We start from the raw sequence: 18,758 nt of genomic DNA on the forward strand, positions 1-18,758 counted from the left end.
ACCTAAGAGTCATTTAATAGGTGAGATTAACCTATTTATATTTATTGTAATCTCTGTTTGTATTTATTTCCTGTACCTTATTTTTTTCTATTTCAATTTATAATTTCGTTTTCTCCCCATTTCCACTTTGGCTTGATCCATTGCTCCTTGGGGGAGTGTTGTTTATTGAGCACCTACTGAGTGCTAGGTGCTTTGTAGTTTCATTATTCTCATAACAAGCTTAGTAATATTATTATCCTAATTTTATGGATGAGAGTGGAGACTTATAGAAGTTAAGCATCTTTCCTAAAGTCCACAGTTACAACTGGCCTCATCATCATGCCGCTCCGCGGCACGTGGGATCCTCCCAGACCGGAGCACGAACCCATGTCCCCTGCATCGGCAGGCAGGCTGTCAACCACTGCGCCACCAGGGAAGCCCCTGATTTGCATTTCTAATAAGTTCCCTTGCGACCCCTCCCACCCAGTGCCCGTTGCACAGCAGGTGGCAACTGTAAAAGAGACCCACCTGTCCTGAAAATGGAGAAAAGGCGCTCTCTTCAGTAGGGCTCCCAGGCTTGGCAGGAATGTGAGCCTAGAGCTGCTTCTTTGCCCCCATGAGGGGAAGCCTGCCTGAGGGTGACACCAACATAGACTTGAGAGACAGAGTGACACATTCCAGAGGACCTGAATCTAGCCATGCTTTATGCTAACTAGATCTACCCACTGGACGGTTTAGTGCTGTGACAACAACAAAGTTCCCTTTTTTCCTTTAGCCCATTTGAACAGGGTTGCCGTCTCTGGCAATTTCAAGTGTCCTGCTGAGGTGGAGAAGACAGAAATGACACCAGGAGAGAAAATGGGAGAAAACCTTGGGGCTAAGGCTCCTGCCAGGTGTCAGCTCTAGGCAGACAGAATCTCCTTTGCCTGGCTTTCAGTGGCCTGGTGGTTAGGGGCGTAGGCTTTGGAATGAAGTGGGCTGGGTGTGAATCCCAGCGCTGAGGTGTGAGGTCCAGGCACAATACCTAGTCTCTCTGAGCCCCAAGTTCCCTTATTTACTATAATTCTTACCTCAAGAAGCAAATTTGGGAGCTTGGGTATCATCCTGGCATGAAGTAGCTGCTCAATCAATAGACATTATTAGTATGATATGATAAATGCAGATCGCACAGGCCTCAATCAATAGACATTATTAGTATGATATTATGATAGTTACAAATCACACAGGCCTCAGGCTGTTAGCAGCAGCCCTGGGTCCCTGGCAAAAGGCAGGCAACAACCTCAGAGGCATCCTGGGGAGAGGGGGAGCATCTCAGGACCCTCCAGAGGCTCTGCAGTCATCTCAGAGCCAGTGCAGGGGGCTCCATGATTCTGGTATGGGTGAAATTACTGAGGATTACTTGAGGTGCTCCAGTACAGTTGGGCCTTCCTGGGTAGGGGGCGTGGGGAGGTTCTGTTAGACAAAGATCAATTAATTTCAAGATCATTTAAGACTGGGAAACCAAGGCTGCTTTGGGATTTTAAAGGGGTAGTCCTTGGCTGATCACTGAATTCAATGTCCCCTTCCCCTTATCAAATAACCCTCTTTCCCAGCTCCTCAGGGGCTGCACTGCCCTCCCTCCCCCCCCCAGGCCCCTTCTCTACTTTTCTTTTGCAACCTCTGACATGTACACATTATGCAGAATTCCAGATGTTGATAGACATTGGGATAAATAATGAGAGAAAAAAAGAAAAAAAATGCAAAAAACTAAACTTTTCCCCAAAGTCATAAGGCTCTAGTTTTTGATTTGGGGAGGAATCAGCTCACTCAATGGCTTGTAAATGTGATCTTATAAAATTAGGTAATTTAGGAAGGTTTTTATCATTATCATCATTATATTAATTTTTCTTTAGTAGTCATGATTTTATTATTGCTCTGGTAGTCTATGCAGCCACTGGGTCCAGGAATTCCAAAGAGGAGCTCTGAAAGATGTGAAAATCTTCAAGAGTCAAAGGAATGAAGCTATTTGCTGGGCTCCACAGATAACAAGAAGGCACGATCATCATCGTCATCACCATCATTATCATCACCATTAGGTGGTGCCACCTCCCAGATTCTACAACTCCCATAGCCAGCTGGGAGAGCTGACAATAGCTACTGTCTCTCTGCAAGCCATCAGTATAAAACTCTTTTCTGGAGTGAACATAAACATTTGATGATTTTACTGAGAAAACAGAAGACATTCCTGCCCTACCCCCAGTCCCACAACACACACCCCCTTTTCCTCACAATAAATATACTGCGTGCATGGAAGAAGAAAGGGAGGAACACGTTTATTCTGACTAATCTGAAGTTCACAGATGGTTTGGCTAATTCAGTTAAAATTAAATTCTTTTCTTTACCTATCCTGTCCCCTTCACACATGGGAATTGGTTTTTGGAGTTAAATTCCTTTATAAAGTTCCTATTGTATGACTGGGAGTAATTTCTTGACAGTGGGTGAAGATGCTACATCTGTAGTTGTTCAAACAGGTGGAGGCACTTAGAGTAAGGATCCAAAGATTGCCAATTAGGTTGGCCTGTGGTCCACAAGCCAGGAAGGGATTTGAGGTCCTGAGGATCTGCTACCCCTCAGGGTAGTGGTTTTTTGTTTTTTGTTTCTTGTTTTTTGTTTTTGCGGTACGCGGGCCTCTCACTGTTGCGGCCTCTCCCGTTGCGGAGCACAGGCTCTGGACGCACAGGCTCAGCGGCCATGGCTCACGGGCCCAGCCGCTCCGCGGCATGTGGGATCCTCCCGGACCGGGGCACGAACCCGTGTCCCCTGCATCAGCAGGCGGACTCTCAACCACTGCGCCACCAGGGAAGCCCAGGGTAGTGGTTTTTGAAGTATATTGCTTCTGTAGAACCATAAGCTTCAACTTCTACTTTGAAAAACTTGGAAGCCATTGAAAAGTAATAAAAACATTCATGTTTAAATGTGCTAGGCACCAAATTTTAACACGTTGGAGACCACCTGGACTAGATTTTGAAATAAACCTCTTGCTGTTTCTGTTTAACAGGAGACTGTTCTGAGGTCACAGGGTGAGCTGTTAAAACCTTTTTGTAACAACTTCTCTGTGTGAATTAGACCTTTTTCGGTACTGTGCAACCAAAACAAAAGATGGAAACAAACTGGTTGCTGAGGCTGATATGGGAGGGCAACCGTTAATCTCTAATCTCTGATTTCAAATTTTTGTGTGCATCATTACAACCTTATAGTAACTTAAGACTGTTTTAATGTGTATTATATAATGGGGCTCCCCCTTAAGAATTCAACTGAGGAAAGGGTACCTCTCCTAAAAGAAAAAAAGAAAACCATTGCTTCAGATTATGTTGCAGAATTTCTGGTGCCAAAAGTGTCCTCAGAATAAATCCAGAGACCAGCTGTCTCATGGTGGCCAGTTGTGGATTTTGCCCTCCAGTAACCGTATCTTTGGTTTTTTTTAACTGGAGAATTACCTCTCCCACATTTTGAACAGACTTTGTGGGACTGTCTCTCAAGATGGGCCACCCTTTCCTGGGTACCACTTCAGGTCAATCAGATTCCCTCTCTTGGGAATTTGAATTATGAATGGTCCCATGCAAGAACTGAAGTGGTTGGAGGTGACATCCCATAGCTTTGCCCTGAAAACACTGTCTGTTGGTTTCTTTGGCCTGGTTCCTTTCACATCCCTCAGGGACCTATCCTTTCTGAGGCCTGTTGTATGGCTTTTCCTTCGATTCTTTGAGGTCTCCAGACCTCTCCAGTAGACTACCGCCCCCCTTTATTTGTTTCTTAGGCTAGCCATAATCGTTTCTGTTGTTTGCAACCAAAACATTCTGACTGATTTACTCCGAATTTTGCAAATGGGGAAATGGTAGTAGCATCAAGAGGTCAGTGACTTCTTCAAGGCCACACTGAGAACTTTGGCACAAGTGTAAGGCCATGCTCTACAGGAAGAAATGATCCTAAATCAATATCCACAAAAGTAGAACAAATATATCTAGGACAGAATTCACCTATGCACTTCGTGTGTATATGGGGCAGGGGGGAGAGAAATATGAATAATGGTGTGGGAAATAGGGTGTGTGTGTCCCAGATCTTCACAACTCTGAGTCACAGATGTATTTCAATTCTGGTCACTCAGGCAGGATTTTGCAGAGACCCAGAACCATTCTCTCAGGACCCTAAGGCTTGAGGAGGAATTCTGAAAAGGTGGATGAATCTTAGGCTCTCAAGCTGAAGGGGAACTTGGACAGATAAATACTTAACCAGGGATCTGAGTCAACAGAAGTAAGAACTGAGAGTCTGAGGGAACAGACCAAACATGCTAACAGTGGTTCTAACCTTTAACAAGGGCTGGTGGTCATGGTCCACTGGACCATGAGCTCTGTAAGGAGAGGATTGGACTTGTTCACCACAGTTTTCACAGCACCTGGCACAATGCCTGGCACCTAGTACGTGCTCAATACACATTTGCTGAATGAGTGAATGGGTTGGGCTTCCATGCGGTTGTCTGGATTCAGCAGCCTAGTGGTTTTGTCACTAATGGACTGGGTCTTTGGCTTTGCATCTCTGGCCTCACTCATAGGGGGCCAAATGGTGCCTGGCAGGTGAGCAATGTCTGGAAAACACAGGAGCAGCGGCTGCAGTATATTCCCAGTATTCTAATTACTGATGACATTTACTCAGCAGCAGCTGTGGTACAAGGAACAAAAGGTTATTGCCCTGTGGGCATGCAGCCAAAATGACAGAAAACAAAAACAAGCAACTGGTAGCTTTTCTCTGTCTCTGTGTGTATGTTGCTTGTTGTGTTAAGGTATAAGAGGCAACACTAGGGCTTCCCTGGTGGCGCAGTGGTTGAGAATCCGCCTGCTGATGCAGGGGACACGGGTTCGTGCCCCGGTCCGGGAAGATCCCACATGCCGCGGAGCGGCTGGGCCCGTGAGCCATGGCCGCTGAGCATGCGCGTCCGGAGCCTGTGCTCTGCAACGGGAGAGGCCACAACAGTGAGAGGCCCGCATACAAAAAAAAAAAAAAAAAAAAAAAGAAGCAACACTATTTCAGATTTATAACAAGAACAGCAAGAGTGATTATATCCCATTTTACAGACAAGTAAATAGAAGCCCAGAGAAACACAGACTTTCCCAATGTGCAGAGTCGTGTCCCCAGCCTAGCCTGGAGCACCCATCTTTTTGTGTGTGTGCTCTGCCTAGGTGGCTCGAGCTCTGTCCAGTCCAGGGTCTGATGTTTGCCTCCTCCATTCCATACTGGTTATGTCACTGCAGACACAACAAGGGTCTCCAGTTGAGAAAGGTCCTTGGAAAGGAGGGAGTTTTAAAACATTTGAAAGAGGGAAGATTGTAAGTTGACAAGTGCGTCAGGGGAGGTGGCCCCATCTGTGCTGACCCCGGAGCCCCAATGTCCTCACCTCCAAGGACCGAGATACATGGTGGTTACCAGGGCTGAGGCAACTGCTCCACATTATTCTGTCACATAGCCTCTTTCTAGACTCTTTCTCGTGTACAGACAGGCCTTGTTATTATTATTTTTTAAAGAATTATCTTCTTACATCACCATCGTTTGCAGTTTCTTCTTTCTTGCTTATAGTGATTCCTTGGGGAAGAGCTCCAGCTCTGGGAGACGCTGACAGGTGAAACCTCAGCTTTTCTACTGACAGGGATGCCCTCAGCCAAGCAGGGCAAGTAGGTGATGTCATTTAGAACCCTTTCCTCTCAAGGTGCTGGGAGTTTTCATGTGACTGTGCCCACACTGTGTTCCTACCTTTACCACCTCTCTCCCCAAAACAGCACCTCCCAGGGTCCTTCCAGAGATAAAATGCTGCATTTCAGTTTCCCACAGACTCAGAATCTTTAAGGATAGAATCTCAGGCAACAGTTTGGGACACTAGGAGACAGGCCCCTGATAATCCAGGACAAAAGTTGCTGCCTACTCACCACGCCCAGGCCCACTGCCTCCTTCCTGGCTGACAGAGCCGGGGCAGGGAGTGAGGAAGGATTCCTGAACACCTGTTTCCTACTTGGGAGAGCCCAAACTCTAGGCTTTCAGAATTAAAAATGGCTGGGGACCAATGATCAGTGTTCATTTAGCCTGGGAGTGGGAAAACTCAATCAGATTCTCTTTCTAGGGCATTTGAATTATGAATGGTCCCATGCAAGAACTGAAGCTGTTGGAGGTGACTTATCCCATAGTCTTGCCCTGAAAACATTGCCCATTGTTTTCTTTGACCTGGCTCCTTTCACATCCCTCAGAGTCCTATACTTTCTGAGCCTTGTTGTATAGCTTTCCTTTGATTCTTTGAGGTCCTCAGACCTCTCCAGTAGACTACCGCCCTCCTTTATTTGTCTCTTAGGCTAGCCATTTTGGGGGAGCCTCCTAAGCCTCTAGGGTCCTCAGGCCAGAGCAATGCCCAGTCACAATCAGCCACCCCAGTTTGTATCCACAGACCCCTTAGGACAGACAGCCCAGTGAGACTGTGTATGGAGTTGTAGCCTTTCTTGTTTTGGGGGGCTGAGGGGAGCTCCTTAGAAGGGGGAAAGGGTGAAACACTGAAAGGCAGTTCCTTAATGGTTCCTTTCTGCCTCCCTGGTTTTGGAGGCAGCTTCGGGTGTTCCCAGGTTTAAAGGAAGGGGGCAGCATTGTCTCTGGCGGCCACACCCAGAGATAGGCTTACCAGGAGGGCAGCCTCAGGGCCAGGTAACCATGTTTCCCCAGGCCCAGGAGAGAGCAAGTGCGCAGCCCGCGGAACTTCTGCGGTGAAGGGGACTCGGCGAAGGGAAAAGGATCTTTCGGGTTCTTTAAAGAAACAGCCACACACCTTTCATTAGCCTACATATATTTGGATTTTAGCCCAGCCCAAGCCAAGTCTCCTTGAAGCCCCGCCTCCTGAAAGCTCCGCCCCAACGTCAGTAGCCGCGCCCACTCCCTGTTCTAGGAAGCCACACCTACTAGAGATCGCCCGCCCCAGAAGGGCCCGTCCGGGGAGCCCCGCCCCTGGAAGCCCCGCCCCACCCCGCCCACCGCCCAGAGGCGCGCTCAGCAGGTGGGGTTGAGTACGCGGCAGGAACAGGCGCTGCGGAAGAAGCGGCACTGGCAGAAGGCGCACGGGTCGCAGCAGGCGGGCGCCGGCGGCTTGCAGCTGTCGCGGGTGGCCACGCAGGGGCCAGGCGGCGGGGGCCGGGGCCGTGCCACCTTCTTCATCGAAGCCTTTTTCTGCGGGGAAACGCCGGGGCTGCCCGAGCAGTCCACGTCCACCCCACTCGTCCTCACCTCTGCCTGGGGACTCCTTGGACTATGGAGGCCCCTGACCAGACGTCCCCACCTGCTGCCCACCGCCCGCTCGACCGATGCCCACAGGGCACCCCAGCGGGTCCCCGCCTGCTCCCCCAACAATGCCCCACTTCATCAAAACTTAACTGGCTCCGGCCTGGCCTCTTCTCTCCCTAGGGCATCCCACTCAGCTCCACCGTTTTTAACTACCGTCTCTGCTGTCTTCCCCTTCCAGTGTAGCCACAATCCCTGTCAGTTTTGCCTTCACAGTAGATCTGGAGTCTACCCACTGCTTCACTACCGCTGCTACCCTGGGCTAGGCCCCTGTCTGCTGCTCTTGCCCCCTTACAGTCCAACCTCCAGTGCACAAAAGGGACCTCTCAGAAGACCTATGATGGCATCACACTCGGGCTTAAAGCACACCCTCCTCCCCGTTACTTTGGTCCTTGAGGCCCTCTGTGGTTTGGCCTGCCCACCTCTCCCACCGGTCTTTACCACACTGCCTTCTGTGCACCGAACACAAGAAATGAGTTCCTACTGCAGGAGCTTTGAGTTTGCTACTCCCTTTTCTGGGGACATTCTTTGCTGTGCTGTCCAATACAGGCAGCCACCAGTCAGCCATATGTGGCTGCTGAGTACCTGAAATGTGTCTAGTGCAACTGAGGAACTGAGTTTTCAAAAAACAAGGTTTTATTTTCATTTTACTTATTTTTAGGGTTATTTTCTATTTATGTCAAGTGATACTGGTTTTCTATCATGGTTGTATAGGTTTTTAAATAACTCTATAACCATGATAGGAAAGTTTTAAAATTAAAGTTTTAATTTTAAACATATATTAAATAGGTGAAACTCAGATATGGTAAAAGTTGTGGAAATGGTTCTGAAATGACTGAGGTTTGGGAAACATTGCATTTATCCAAAAGAATGAGTGATGGTGAAATTCCAGGCAGGGTGTGAGCTAGTATAGGAAGATGATTTTTAGCAGGTAAGCTATTTTGTTCAGTAGATCTTAGCTTTGTGGGCCTCAGCTCCTGGGTGTCTGGTTCAGGGCTTGAGGCCAGGAAGTTGTGGTAGCTTTCAGTTTCTTGTGGGCATGTAGGCCTGGGAAATCTTTTATTTAGTTCCTAGCCAGAGCTTGGGGATCCTCTCCCTTTAAGTCCAGTCCCACCCCAACAATGTGAGCTCCCAGGCCTACCTTGGAAGATCTTTTCTTTTTTTCCGCTTCTTTTCTGCTGATCTTTTGGGATTTCTTGTTCTGTGCTTCAAAGAGAGAAGGAGCAAAGCCAGTCTCTGAGGGCCCTGAGCTGCAATGAAGTGGGAGGAGCAGAGGGGGCTCCAGGAAGCCCCAGGGTAGGGGAGAGGATGAAGGGTTGACTGGATAGATCACATCTTGGGACTTAGGCCAGCAGGTTCTTGTTAGCCTGGCTGCAGACCTGGAGCCAGAGACTGAGAGCAAAGAGTCCTCTGAGGGAAAGCAAAGGCGGCCCTGGAAAATGGACTCAGTGTCTTGTACATGGATGGACTTGTTTTTCCTGTATCCCTATTTTCCATTTCTCAGAGCTTTGGAGCCAGGCATACCTGATTTGAATCCTGACTCTGCGATATAACAGCTTTGTGGCCTTGAGCAACCTCTTAATATCCCTAAGACTCAGGTTTCTCATCTGCAAGCAGGATACTGTAATTCCTACCTTGAAGAGTTGTCTTGAGGATAAATGAGGTATATTTATAAAGCAGAAAGTCTGACACATCGAAGGTGATCAATGAATGTTAATGTGCCCCAGTCCCTTCCCTGATATATCTAGAATATCCTCTTTTTGAAGTGAGAGACAAGTCAGCAAGGAATATTCGTTTTGAGCTTAGGTTCTGGAGTTAAACACCTGGGTTTGAATTCTGGCTCTGCCAATTAAGAACTGTGTGTTAGTTACTTAACTTTTCTAAGACTTAATTTACTTAGCTGTGAAATAAAATAGGAATAAAAATAATACTCACTTCACAGTGCCTAGCACAAAATAAGTATATATGTTATTATTATTATTGTCAGATGAAGTTGAACCAGAAGATCTCCATGCCAGGCTCTAATGCCCCTATTTTCTCCTAAGCAGTCATTTTCAATTCTCAACCCTGGCATGAAAGGACTAGTTCATCCCAGACTTGGTTATATTCTGCAGCATTTCCTAAAATTTTTACCATTGATAGGAGTTCCGTGACTCATTAAGTTTCAGGAATGGTAAGTTAAACCAAATTCACCAATTGTCATGACTTTAAGGTTTCTCAGAGCCTCTAACATGCTAAGCTGCATATTCGATTGGTGGCAGGCAGGGCTTTCCAAAACCAAATGAGTTAAGGGGCACTTTATTCCTCCAGGATTGTTTTGAGGAATAAGCACGAAGGAGCTCTGACCTATGGCAGTGGATCCTGGTATCAGCTTGGGGAGTGTGTTTGACATCCTGCAGTTCTCTTGGGCCAGAGCCTGGAGGCTGGGCCCCAGGCCAGGCTACCTACCCACAATAGAGACAGAAGGGAAATCCAACAGGTTCATGGAAGAGTTGCTCCTCAGGCTCCTTTCATCTCTGGGCTTTTCCTCAGGTGCCAGGTGGCTGTAGGCAGTGAGGAAGCACAGGCAGACCAGCAGGGTAGCCAGGAGGAGGCGGGTGACATCCATTCCGGGAGGCCTGAGTCGGACAGAGAAGGCAGGCAGGTGGGCCAGGGGTCCTGGCAAATGGATTTGCCCCCCTGCTTTCTTTGGGCTGGTGCTCTGACCCCATTCCATACCCCAGTGTCCCAGGGGAGCTGGAGGACCAGCAAGGCTTAGGACAGGGAAGGGGAACTGATGAAGGAAGAAGAGAGAAAAGGAGAGATGGGAGAGGAAGAAAGAAAGACAAGAAAGGGAGGGAGGGACTTCCTTGGGGGTGCAGTGGTTAAGAACCTGCCTGCCAATGCAGGGGACATGGGTTCAAGCCCTGGTCCGGGAACATCCCACATGCTGTGGAGCAACTAAGCCCGTGAGCCACAACTACTGAGCCCGCGAGCCACGACTACTGACGCCCGCATGCCTAGAGCCCGTGCTCCGCAACAAGAGAAGCCACCACAACGAGAAGGCCGCGCACAGCAATGAAGAGTAGCTCCCACTCGCCCTAACTAGAGAAAGCCCTTGCGCAGCAGTGAAGACCCAACGCAGCCACAGATAAATAAATAATTAAATAAATAAATTTATTTTTTTTTTAAAAAGGGAGGGAGATTGAAGTAAGGAGAAAAGGAATGCATTGCAATTGGTCTCTGCCTTCCAGAGGGTGGGGTGCTGGGGTTTTTTAAGTCAGTGGCCCCAGGAGACCCTAGGCTTGGGCAGAGTTGTTGAAAGTTCCCCAATAACGCCTCACAATGGCAGAGGTCTGACTGAAGTGCAGAGAATAAGGCTCATGAGTTAAGACTGAATGAGACGGTGTAGGGATAAATGGCTTTTTTGGACAAGTGTGTAAGTCATTGCATATGCTATATTCCAACATCCAGAGGAAATAAATGCAGATATGGTTTGTGTCAGGAGGATAGGATGGACCTGTTCAAATAGGCTAACTATATTTATTGATTTATTGCTAGCTGTACTTTGATGAACCAGACAGATCCCAGAGTGGATTTCTTCCCATGAATGTCTAGGTTTGGCTTAGTGAGGACTCACAGCTTCAACAGCATCTTCATCTTCTCTGAGTGTGGAATCCGTACTCCTCACTCACCCTGTGAGTGTCCTTTCTGGTCTGGGAAAAAGCTGAGACTGCTTTCCCAAGGTTCTCTGGCCCTGCCATAAGGCATAGTGGGTGAGAAGAGAATAAAACAATCTGCTCGTGCTGGTCCTGCCCATTCCTGGGCTCAGCCTGGCAATTTCTAGCCTATTCCTCCCAGCCCTCAGATTGCTTAGAGTAAAATTTTCTCCATTTCTGTTACATTCCAGGAGAAGGAGGACCCAAATAGCCAGCCCCCAACCTCATTCTAAACTTCTTAAAGGTAGAGGGGACGGTACCTTCCTTTTGAAGTCCATCCTCTACCTCTCTCAGCCCTAACTCCATTTCTTCTGATTCCTTCAGATCCTTTCATCAATGGGCATTTATTTGCCTATCATGAACTGGCCACCAATTTTCTTTCTCAAAGCCTGGTAGTGAGACAACAGAATGAGCACTGGGCTCAGAGTCAGGACCTCTGAGTTCTTGTCTTGGCTTAAGCATTAGTAAATGCGTGACTTTGGACAATTCCATTCTTTTTTTTTTTTTAATGGACTCTAATTTTCTTTTTGGTAAAATGAGGGGAGTGGGCTAGGTGAGTGGTTTGTATTCATTTAGCAGGGGAGCTCTTTCTTCAAATAAACAATGACTTGAAGAATCCCAATCTATAAAACAGAAAGAGGCAATACAGAGGTTTTTCAAGCAGCTCACATCTTTTTTGTGTGGTGGGACAATACATCTCCTCAGGCCCTAGAGCCCAAAACATTTTTTGAGGCCCTAAGTTTCCCAGCTCCATGCAGTTCGATCTCTGAGGTTTCTAGTCCCTATCAGCAATAGTTAACCCAAACAAACCTTTATCAGGAAAGTCTGGGGACTGAGGCATAGTAGTTTGCTCCATTCTCTGCTTCTCAGAACTTTGTACTGTTCTCTGTCAAATCCTTTATCACATTGTTTATGTGTTTGTCTCTCCCACTTGATAAAAAAAGGTCATGTTTTACTCATTTCTATGACCATGAACCTGGCACAGTGACCAGCCCCAAGCAGTAACTTGGACCTCTCTTCCTAGCAGGACTCCCTCTCTCTCTCTCTAATGATGCTGCTGGGCTCTCAGCTTGGAGAGCAATTTCTCCTTCTCTCTTGTTCCCCACACCCAGTCAATCAGTCATTAAGTTCTAGTGATTTTCACTCCCCCCAATTCTCACAACCCTCCCTCCCTTTCCATTCCTTCTGTCCGTGCAGCCTAGTTCCTCCCACTTGGTCTTCCGTAAGAGCATCCTCACTGGCTTCCTTGACTCTAGAACATATAACCAGACTAAGCTTCCTTTTAAATAAAGCCCCATTTCCTTTCATTCATTCATTCATACATACATTCATTCATCTAGTTAAAAAATATTTGTTAAGTACCAACTATGAACCAGTGCTATGCTAGATTCTTGGGTAAAAATAGTGATCAAGGGGCTTCCCTGGTGGCGCAGTGGTTGAGAGTCCGCCTGCCGATGCAGGGGACATGAGCTCGTGCCCTGGTCCAGGAGAATCCCACATGCCGCCGAGCGGCTGGGCCCGTGAGCCATGGCCGCTGAACCTGCGCGTCTGGAGCCTGTGCTCCACAACGGGAGAGGCCACAACAGTGAGAGGCCTGCGTACCGCAAAAAAAAAAAAAAAAAAATAGTGATCAAGATACACAATGATGCCTGTCCTTACAGAGCTTACATTCTATCAGGGATGACTGACAAGTTAAATAAGTTATTCTAATAAAGCTTGTGCTATGGGAGACCTCAACTAGTGCATGGACTAGGGAAGGTCTCTTGAAGCATGTTGTATTGAAGCTGAAAACAGAGGGCTGATTTGGACTTATCCGTGTTGAAGAGGAGAGTGGAGGTGGTGATGACAGTGTTGCAGACACTGAGAACCATATACATGGAGATCCAAAGGCAAGAGAGGATGGTGCATTTGAGGAACTAGAAAAGATCAGTAAGGCCGGCAAATAAACATAACAGGAGATGGAAGCAGGGGCCAGATCATGATGGGACTTGTAAACCATGGTAAGGAGTTTGAACAATATCTTAAGGTCGATGGAAAATGAATGAAAAGTTTTGAATAGGGGGAGGGACTTGTTCAGATTTGCATTGTAGAAAGATCCCTCTGACTGGGGTGCGGAGATGGAGGGGACAAGACAGAAAGGAAGGAAAACCAATTAAGAGGCTGCTGCTGGTTCCAAGCATTCTATTCCTCTGCAGGTGTTACCCTGACTACCAAATGAAATACATAATCCATAGCCTCAAAAAGGCACCAGAGCCCTCCCAACCTGCCTTCCACATTCCTTTCCAGCTTTATCTTTTCCTATAGGAAGTATATATCATAGCCAAGCTTGGCTACTACCTGGTCCCCATACAAAGCTTGTCCTTTACCACTTCTTAAGCCTGACCACTTCTGACCTAAGCACAGTACTTAGCTTGTTATACAAGCATTTATTTACTTACCACTGAGGCTGAATCTGTAGCCGTTAGTGACTGCAGTATTCGTTTGCCCTTTCCATATTTCATGTAGCATTTGTACAGTCTTCAAGCTAAAAATGGTTTTCATATTTGTAAAGTGTTCTATTAAAAAAAAAAAACCCAACAGAGACCCTATGTGGTCCGCAAAGCATAAAATATTTACTTTCTGGCCTTTCACAGAAAAAGTCTGCTGACCCTGTCTAGAGTGTGAGAATCGTAAGGGACTGTTAGGCAAGCAAGCACGTCACGTCTGCTCTCTCAATATCTACTAACTCATTGAAGTAATTAACTGCTTCTTTGGGTAAAGGTATTGATGATCCTTATTTTTTTTTATTTTTTATTTTTGCAGTACGCGGGCCTCTCACTGCTGTGGCCTCTCCCGTTGCGGAGCACAGGCTCCGGACGCCATTGCTCACGGGCCCAGCCGCTCCGCAGCATGTGGGATCTTCCCGGACCAGGGCACAAACCCGTGTCCCCTGCATTGGCAGGCGGACCCCCAACCACTGCGCCACCAGGGAAGCCCCTGATGATCCTTATTAAAAGACCAATGTGACTTGGGCAAGTTAACTTGTGCCATTACTAACCAATAATACTTGTCATTAATTTATCAGGTTTCAGATTTGCTTTAGGACAGGGCTGGGTCCTAATGAGAAAAGAGTTAGGATTGGTAAGTTTTGATTATTAGAGGCAGAGGGAAAATATCCATTCTGAGTAGTTACCATAATGTTTTGAAACTTTCTATTACACCATGCTGCCTAGAATTCATAAAGATGCAGTGCAATAACCCTTGGAATACAAATAAGAAATATAATCATTGGAAATCGCAAGATAATATTTTGATTAGTTGCATAAAATTAAATGTGTATTTTAAGATTTTATTTTGTATCCCCAATCTCTTCCAAAAGCGATTTTTAAAAAAACTTTGTTCTTGTATTTAATTAATTAATTTATTTTTTGGCTGTGTCCCGTCTTGGTTGCGGCACACGGGATCTTCGTTGAGGCATGCGGGCTTCTCTCTAGCTGTGGAGTGCAGGTTTTCTCTCTCATTGTGGTGGGCGGGTTCCAGAGTGCATGGACTCCGTGGTTCGGGACACTCAGGCTCTCTCCTTGAGGCGCATGGGCTTAGTTGCCCTGTGGCATGTGGGATCTTATTTCCCCGACCAGGGATTGAACCCGCGTCCCCTGCATTGGAAGGCGGATTCTTCACCACTGGACCAACAGGGAAGTCCCAAGAGACCTTTTTTTTTTTCAAGCAGCAGAGCTCTGGTATCAATGGGTATTAATTAGAAGGACAAATCAGAAATAAATTCAACTTGAAAAGAGAAAAAAAGAAAAGAAAGGAAAGAAGAGATACGGTGGAATGGGTTGGGGAGAAGCTCTGATTAAGGAAAGTCACAAAAGTCATGTCATTGATTGAGAGGCATTATATGCAGTTATTCTATTTCTTTGGGTTTTCCTTATCACGAGTGATATAAAACTAACCAAAAAACATGCTGGGAGTTCCTGCAAAGAAGTGAAAGGGTAATTGGGAAATGTGAGTTAGAAAAGGAGTGGCTGGAGTTTGGGGGGGATGAACTGAGACCCAAAGTTCACATTCATCACTTCCTCTGAACACCTGATAATGCAGGAATTATCACCACCACAGCAAACAGCAGGCTTAATATAAATAGTAGCCACTGCACAATGGGCAGGGAGGAGATGTCACTAGGTAACATCTCTAGACTAATTAAGGACATAGTGAATTACAGGACTTAATTATTATTGTTTAGTTTTTAAATTAAATTAAATTTATTTTTTAAACAGCATGTTCTTTATTAGTTATTCATTTTATATATATTAGTGTATAAATACACCCCCACCACCACTTTCCCCCCTTGGTGTCCATACATTTGTTCTCTACATCTGTGTCTCTATTTCTGCCCTGCAAACTGGTTCATCTGTACCATTTTTCTGGGTTCCACATATATGCGTTCATATACGATATTTGTTTTTCTCTTTCTGACTTACTTCACTCTGTATGACAGACTCTAGATCCATCCACATCTCTACAAATGACCAATTTTGTTCCTTTTTATGGCTGAGTAACATTCCATTGTATATATGTACCACATCTTCTTTATCCATTCGTCTGTCGATGGGCATTTAGGTTGCTTCCATGACCTGGCTATTGTAAATAGTGCTGCAATGAACATTGGGGTGCATGTGTCTTTTTGAATTATGGTTTTCTCTGGGTATGTGCCCAGTAGTAGGATTGCTGGGTCATATGGTAATTCTATTTTTAGTTTTTTAAGGAATCTCCATACTGTTCTCCATAGTGGCTGTATCAATTTACATTCCCACCTACAGTGCAAGAGGGTTCCCTTTTCTCCACACCCTCTCCAGCATTTGTTGTTTGTAGATTTTCTGATGATGGCCATTCTAACTGGTGTGAGGTGATACCTCATTGTAGTTTTGATTTGCATTTCTCTAATAATTAGTGATGTTGAGCAGCTTTTCATGTGCCTCTTGGCCATCTGTATGTCTTCTTTGGAGAAATATCTATTTAGTTATGCCCATTTTTTGATTGGGTTGTTTTCTTTTTAATATTGAGCTGCATGAGGTGTTTATATATTTTGGTGATTAATCCTTTGTCCGTTGATTCATTTGGAAATATTTTCTCCCATTCTGAGGGCTGTCTTTTCGTCCTGTTTGTAGTTTCCTTTGCTTTGCAAAAGCTTTTAAGTTTCATTAGGTCCCATTTGTTTATTTTTGTTTTTATTTCCATTACTCTAGGAGGTGGATCAAAAAAGATCTTGCTGTGATTTATGTCAGAGAGTGTTCTTCCTATGTTTTCCTCTAAGAGTTTTATAGTGTCCAGTCTTATATTTAGGTCTCTAATCCATTTTGAGTTTATTTTTGTGTATGGTGTTAAGGAGTGTTCTAATTTCATTCTTTTACATGTAGCTGTCCAGTTCTCCCATCACCACATATTGAAGAGACTGTCTTTTCTCCATTGTATATCCTTGCCTCCTTTGTCATAGATCAGTTGACCATAGGTGCATGGGTTTATCTCTGGGCTTTCTGTCCTGTTCCACTGATCTGTATTTCTGTTTTTGTGCCAATACCATATTGTTTTGATTACTGTAGCTTTGTAATATAGTCTGAAGTCAGGCAGTCTGATTTCTCCAGCTCCTTTTTTTCCCCTCAAGACTGCTTTGGCTATTTGGGGTCTTTTGTGTCTCCATACAAATTTTAAGATTTTTAGTTCTAGATCTGTAAAAAATGCCACAGGTAATTTGATAGGGATTGCATTGAATCTGTAGATTGCTTTGGGTAGTATAGTCATTTTCACAATATTGATTCTTCCAATCCAAGAACATGGTATATCTCTCCATCTGTTTGTGTCATCTTTGATTTCTTTCATCAGTGTCTTATAGTTTTCTGAGTACAGGTCTTTTGTCTCCCTAGGTAGGTTTATTCCTAGGTAGTTTATTCTTTTTGTTGCAGTGGTAAATGGGAGTGTTTCCTTAATTTCTCTTTCAGATTTTTCATCATTAGTGTATAGGAATTCAAGAGATGTCTGTGCATTAATTTTGTACCAAATTTATTGATTAGCTCTAGTAGTTTTCTGGTGGCATTTTTAGGATTCTCTATGTATAGTATCATGTCATCTGCAAACAGTGACAGTTTTACTTCTTCTTTTCCAATTTGTATTCTTTTATTTCTTATTCTTCTCTGATTGCCGTGGCTAGGACTTCCAAAACTATGTTGAATAATAGTGGTGAGAGTGGACATCCTTGTCTTGTTCCTGATTTTAGAGGAAATGCTTTCAGTGTTTCACCATTGAGAATGATGCTTGCTGTGGGTTTGTCGTATATGGCCTTTATTATGTTGAGGTAGGTTCCCTCTATGCCCACTTTCTGGAGAGTTTTTATCATAAATGGGTGTTGAATTTTGTCAAAAGCTTTTTCTGCATCTATTGAGATGATCATATGGTTTTTCTTCTTCAATTTGTTAATATGGTGTATCACATTGATTGATTTGCATATATTGAAGAATCCTTGCATCCCTGGGATAAATCCCACTTGATCATGGTGTATGATCCTTTTAAAGTATTGTTGGATTCTATTTGCTAGTATTTTGTTGAGGATTTTTGCATCTATATTCATCAGTGATATTGGTCTATAATTTTCTTTTTTTGTAGTATCTTTGTCTGGTTTTGGTATCAGGGTGATGGTGGCCTCATAGAAGGAGTTTGGGAGTGTTTTTTCGTCTGCAATTTTTTGGGAGAGTTTGAGAAGGATGGGTGTTAACTCTTCTCTGAATGTTTGATAGAATTCACCTGTGAAACCATCTGGTCCTGGACTTTTGTTTGTTGGAAGATTTTTAATCACAGTTTCAATTTCAGTCTTGGAAGTTTATACCTTTCTATAATTTGTCCATTTCTTCCAGGTTGTCCATTTTATTGGCATAGAGTTGCTTGTAGTCGTCTCTTAGGATGCTTTGTATTTCTGCAGTGTCTGCTGTAACTTCTCCTTTTTCATTTCTAATCTTATTGATTTGAGTCCTCTCCCTCTTTTTCTTGATAAGTCTGGCTAATGGTTTATCAATTTCGTTTATCTTCTCAAAGAACCAGCTTTCAGTTTTATTGATCTTTACTATTGTTTTCTTTGCTTCTATTTCATTTATTTCTGCTCTGATCTTTATGATTTATTTCCTTCTACTAACTTTGGGTTTTGTTTGTTCTTCTCTCTCTATTTCCTTTAGGTATAAGGTTAGATTGTTCATTTGAGATTTTTCTTGTTTATTGAGGTAGGCTTGTATTGCTATAAACTTCCCTCTTGTAACTGCTTTTGCTGAATCCCATGGGTTTTGGATTGTCGTGTTTTCATTGTAATTTGTCTCTAGGTATTTTTTGATTTCCTCTTTGATTTCTTCAGTGATCTCTTGGTCATTTAGTAACATATTGTTTAACCTCCATGTGTTTGTGTTTTTTACATTTTTTCCCCTGTAATTGATTCTAGTCTCATAGCGTTGTGGTCAGAAAGATGCTTGATATGATTTCAATTTTCTTAAATTTACTGAGGCTTGATTTGTGACCCAAGATGTGATCTATCCTGGAGAATGTTCCTTGTGCACTTGAGAAGAAAGTGTAATCTGCTGTTTTTGGATGGAATGTCCCATAAATATCAATTAAATCTATCTGGTGTATTGTGTCATTTAAAGCTTGTGTTTCCTTATAAATTTTCTGTTTGGATGATCTGTCTATGGTGTAATTGAGGTGTTAAAATCCCCCACTATTATTGTG

At 44.5% G+C, this 18,758-nt stretch overlaps 1 protein-coding gene across 1 annotated transcript in view; it reads right to left on the minus strand.

Annotated features, from left to right (window-relative positions):
- Window positions 1–7,032: 7,032 nt before the first annotated feature.
- Window positions 7,033–18,758, minus strand: part of ASIP (agouti signaling protein) — a gene marked incomplete at its 3' end in the record, with an annotated part of 103,018 nt that continues 91,292 nt past the window's right edge. Inside the window, exons 3-5 of the mRNA XM_082643395.1 lie at window positions 9,769–9,938; window positions 8,462–8,526; window positions 7,033–7,209 (exon numbers count right to left, since the gene is read on the minus strand). Of these exons, the coding sequence (XP_082499521.1) occupies window positions 7,033–7,209; window positions 8,462–8,526; window positions 9,769–9,928 (402 nt within the window). The 5' untranslated portion in view covers window positions 9,929–9,938. The remainder of the gene's footprint in view (window positions 7,210–8,461; window positions 8,527–9,768; window positions 9,939–18,758) is intronic.

The sequence above is a fragment of the Mesoplodon mirus genome (genome assembly GCF_964341445.2).
Source record: "Mesoplodon mirus genome assembly, chromosome: 15".
In the NCBI taxonomy this organism is placed as follows: domain Eukaryota; kingdom Metazoa; phylum Chordata; class Mammalia; order Artiodactyla; family Ziphiidae; genus Mesoplodon; species Mesoplodon mirus.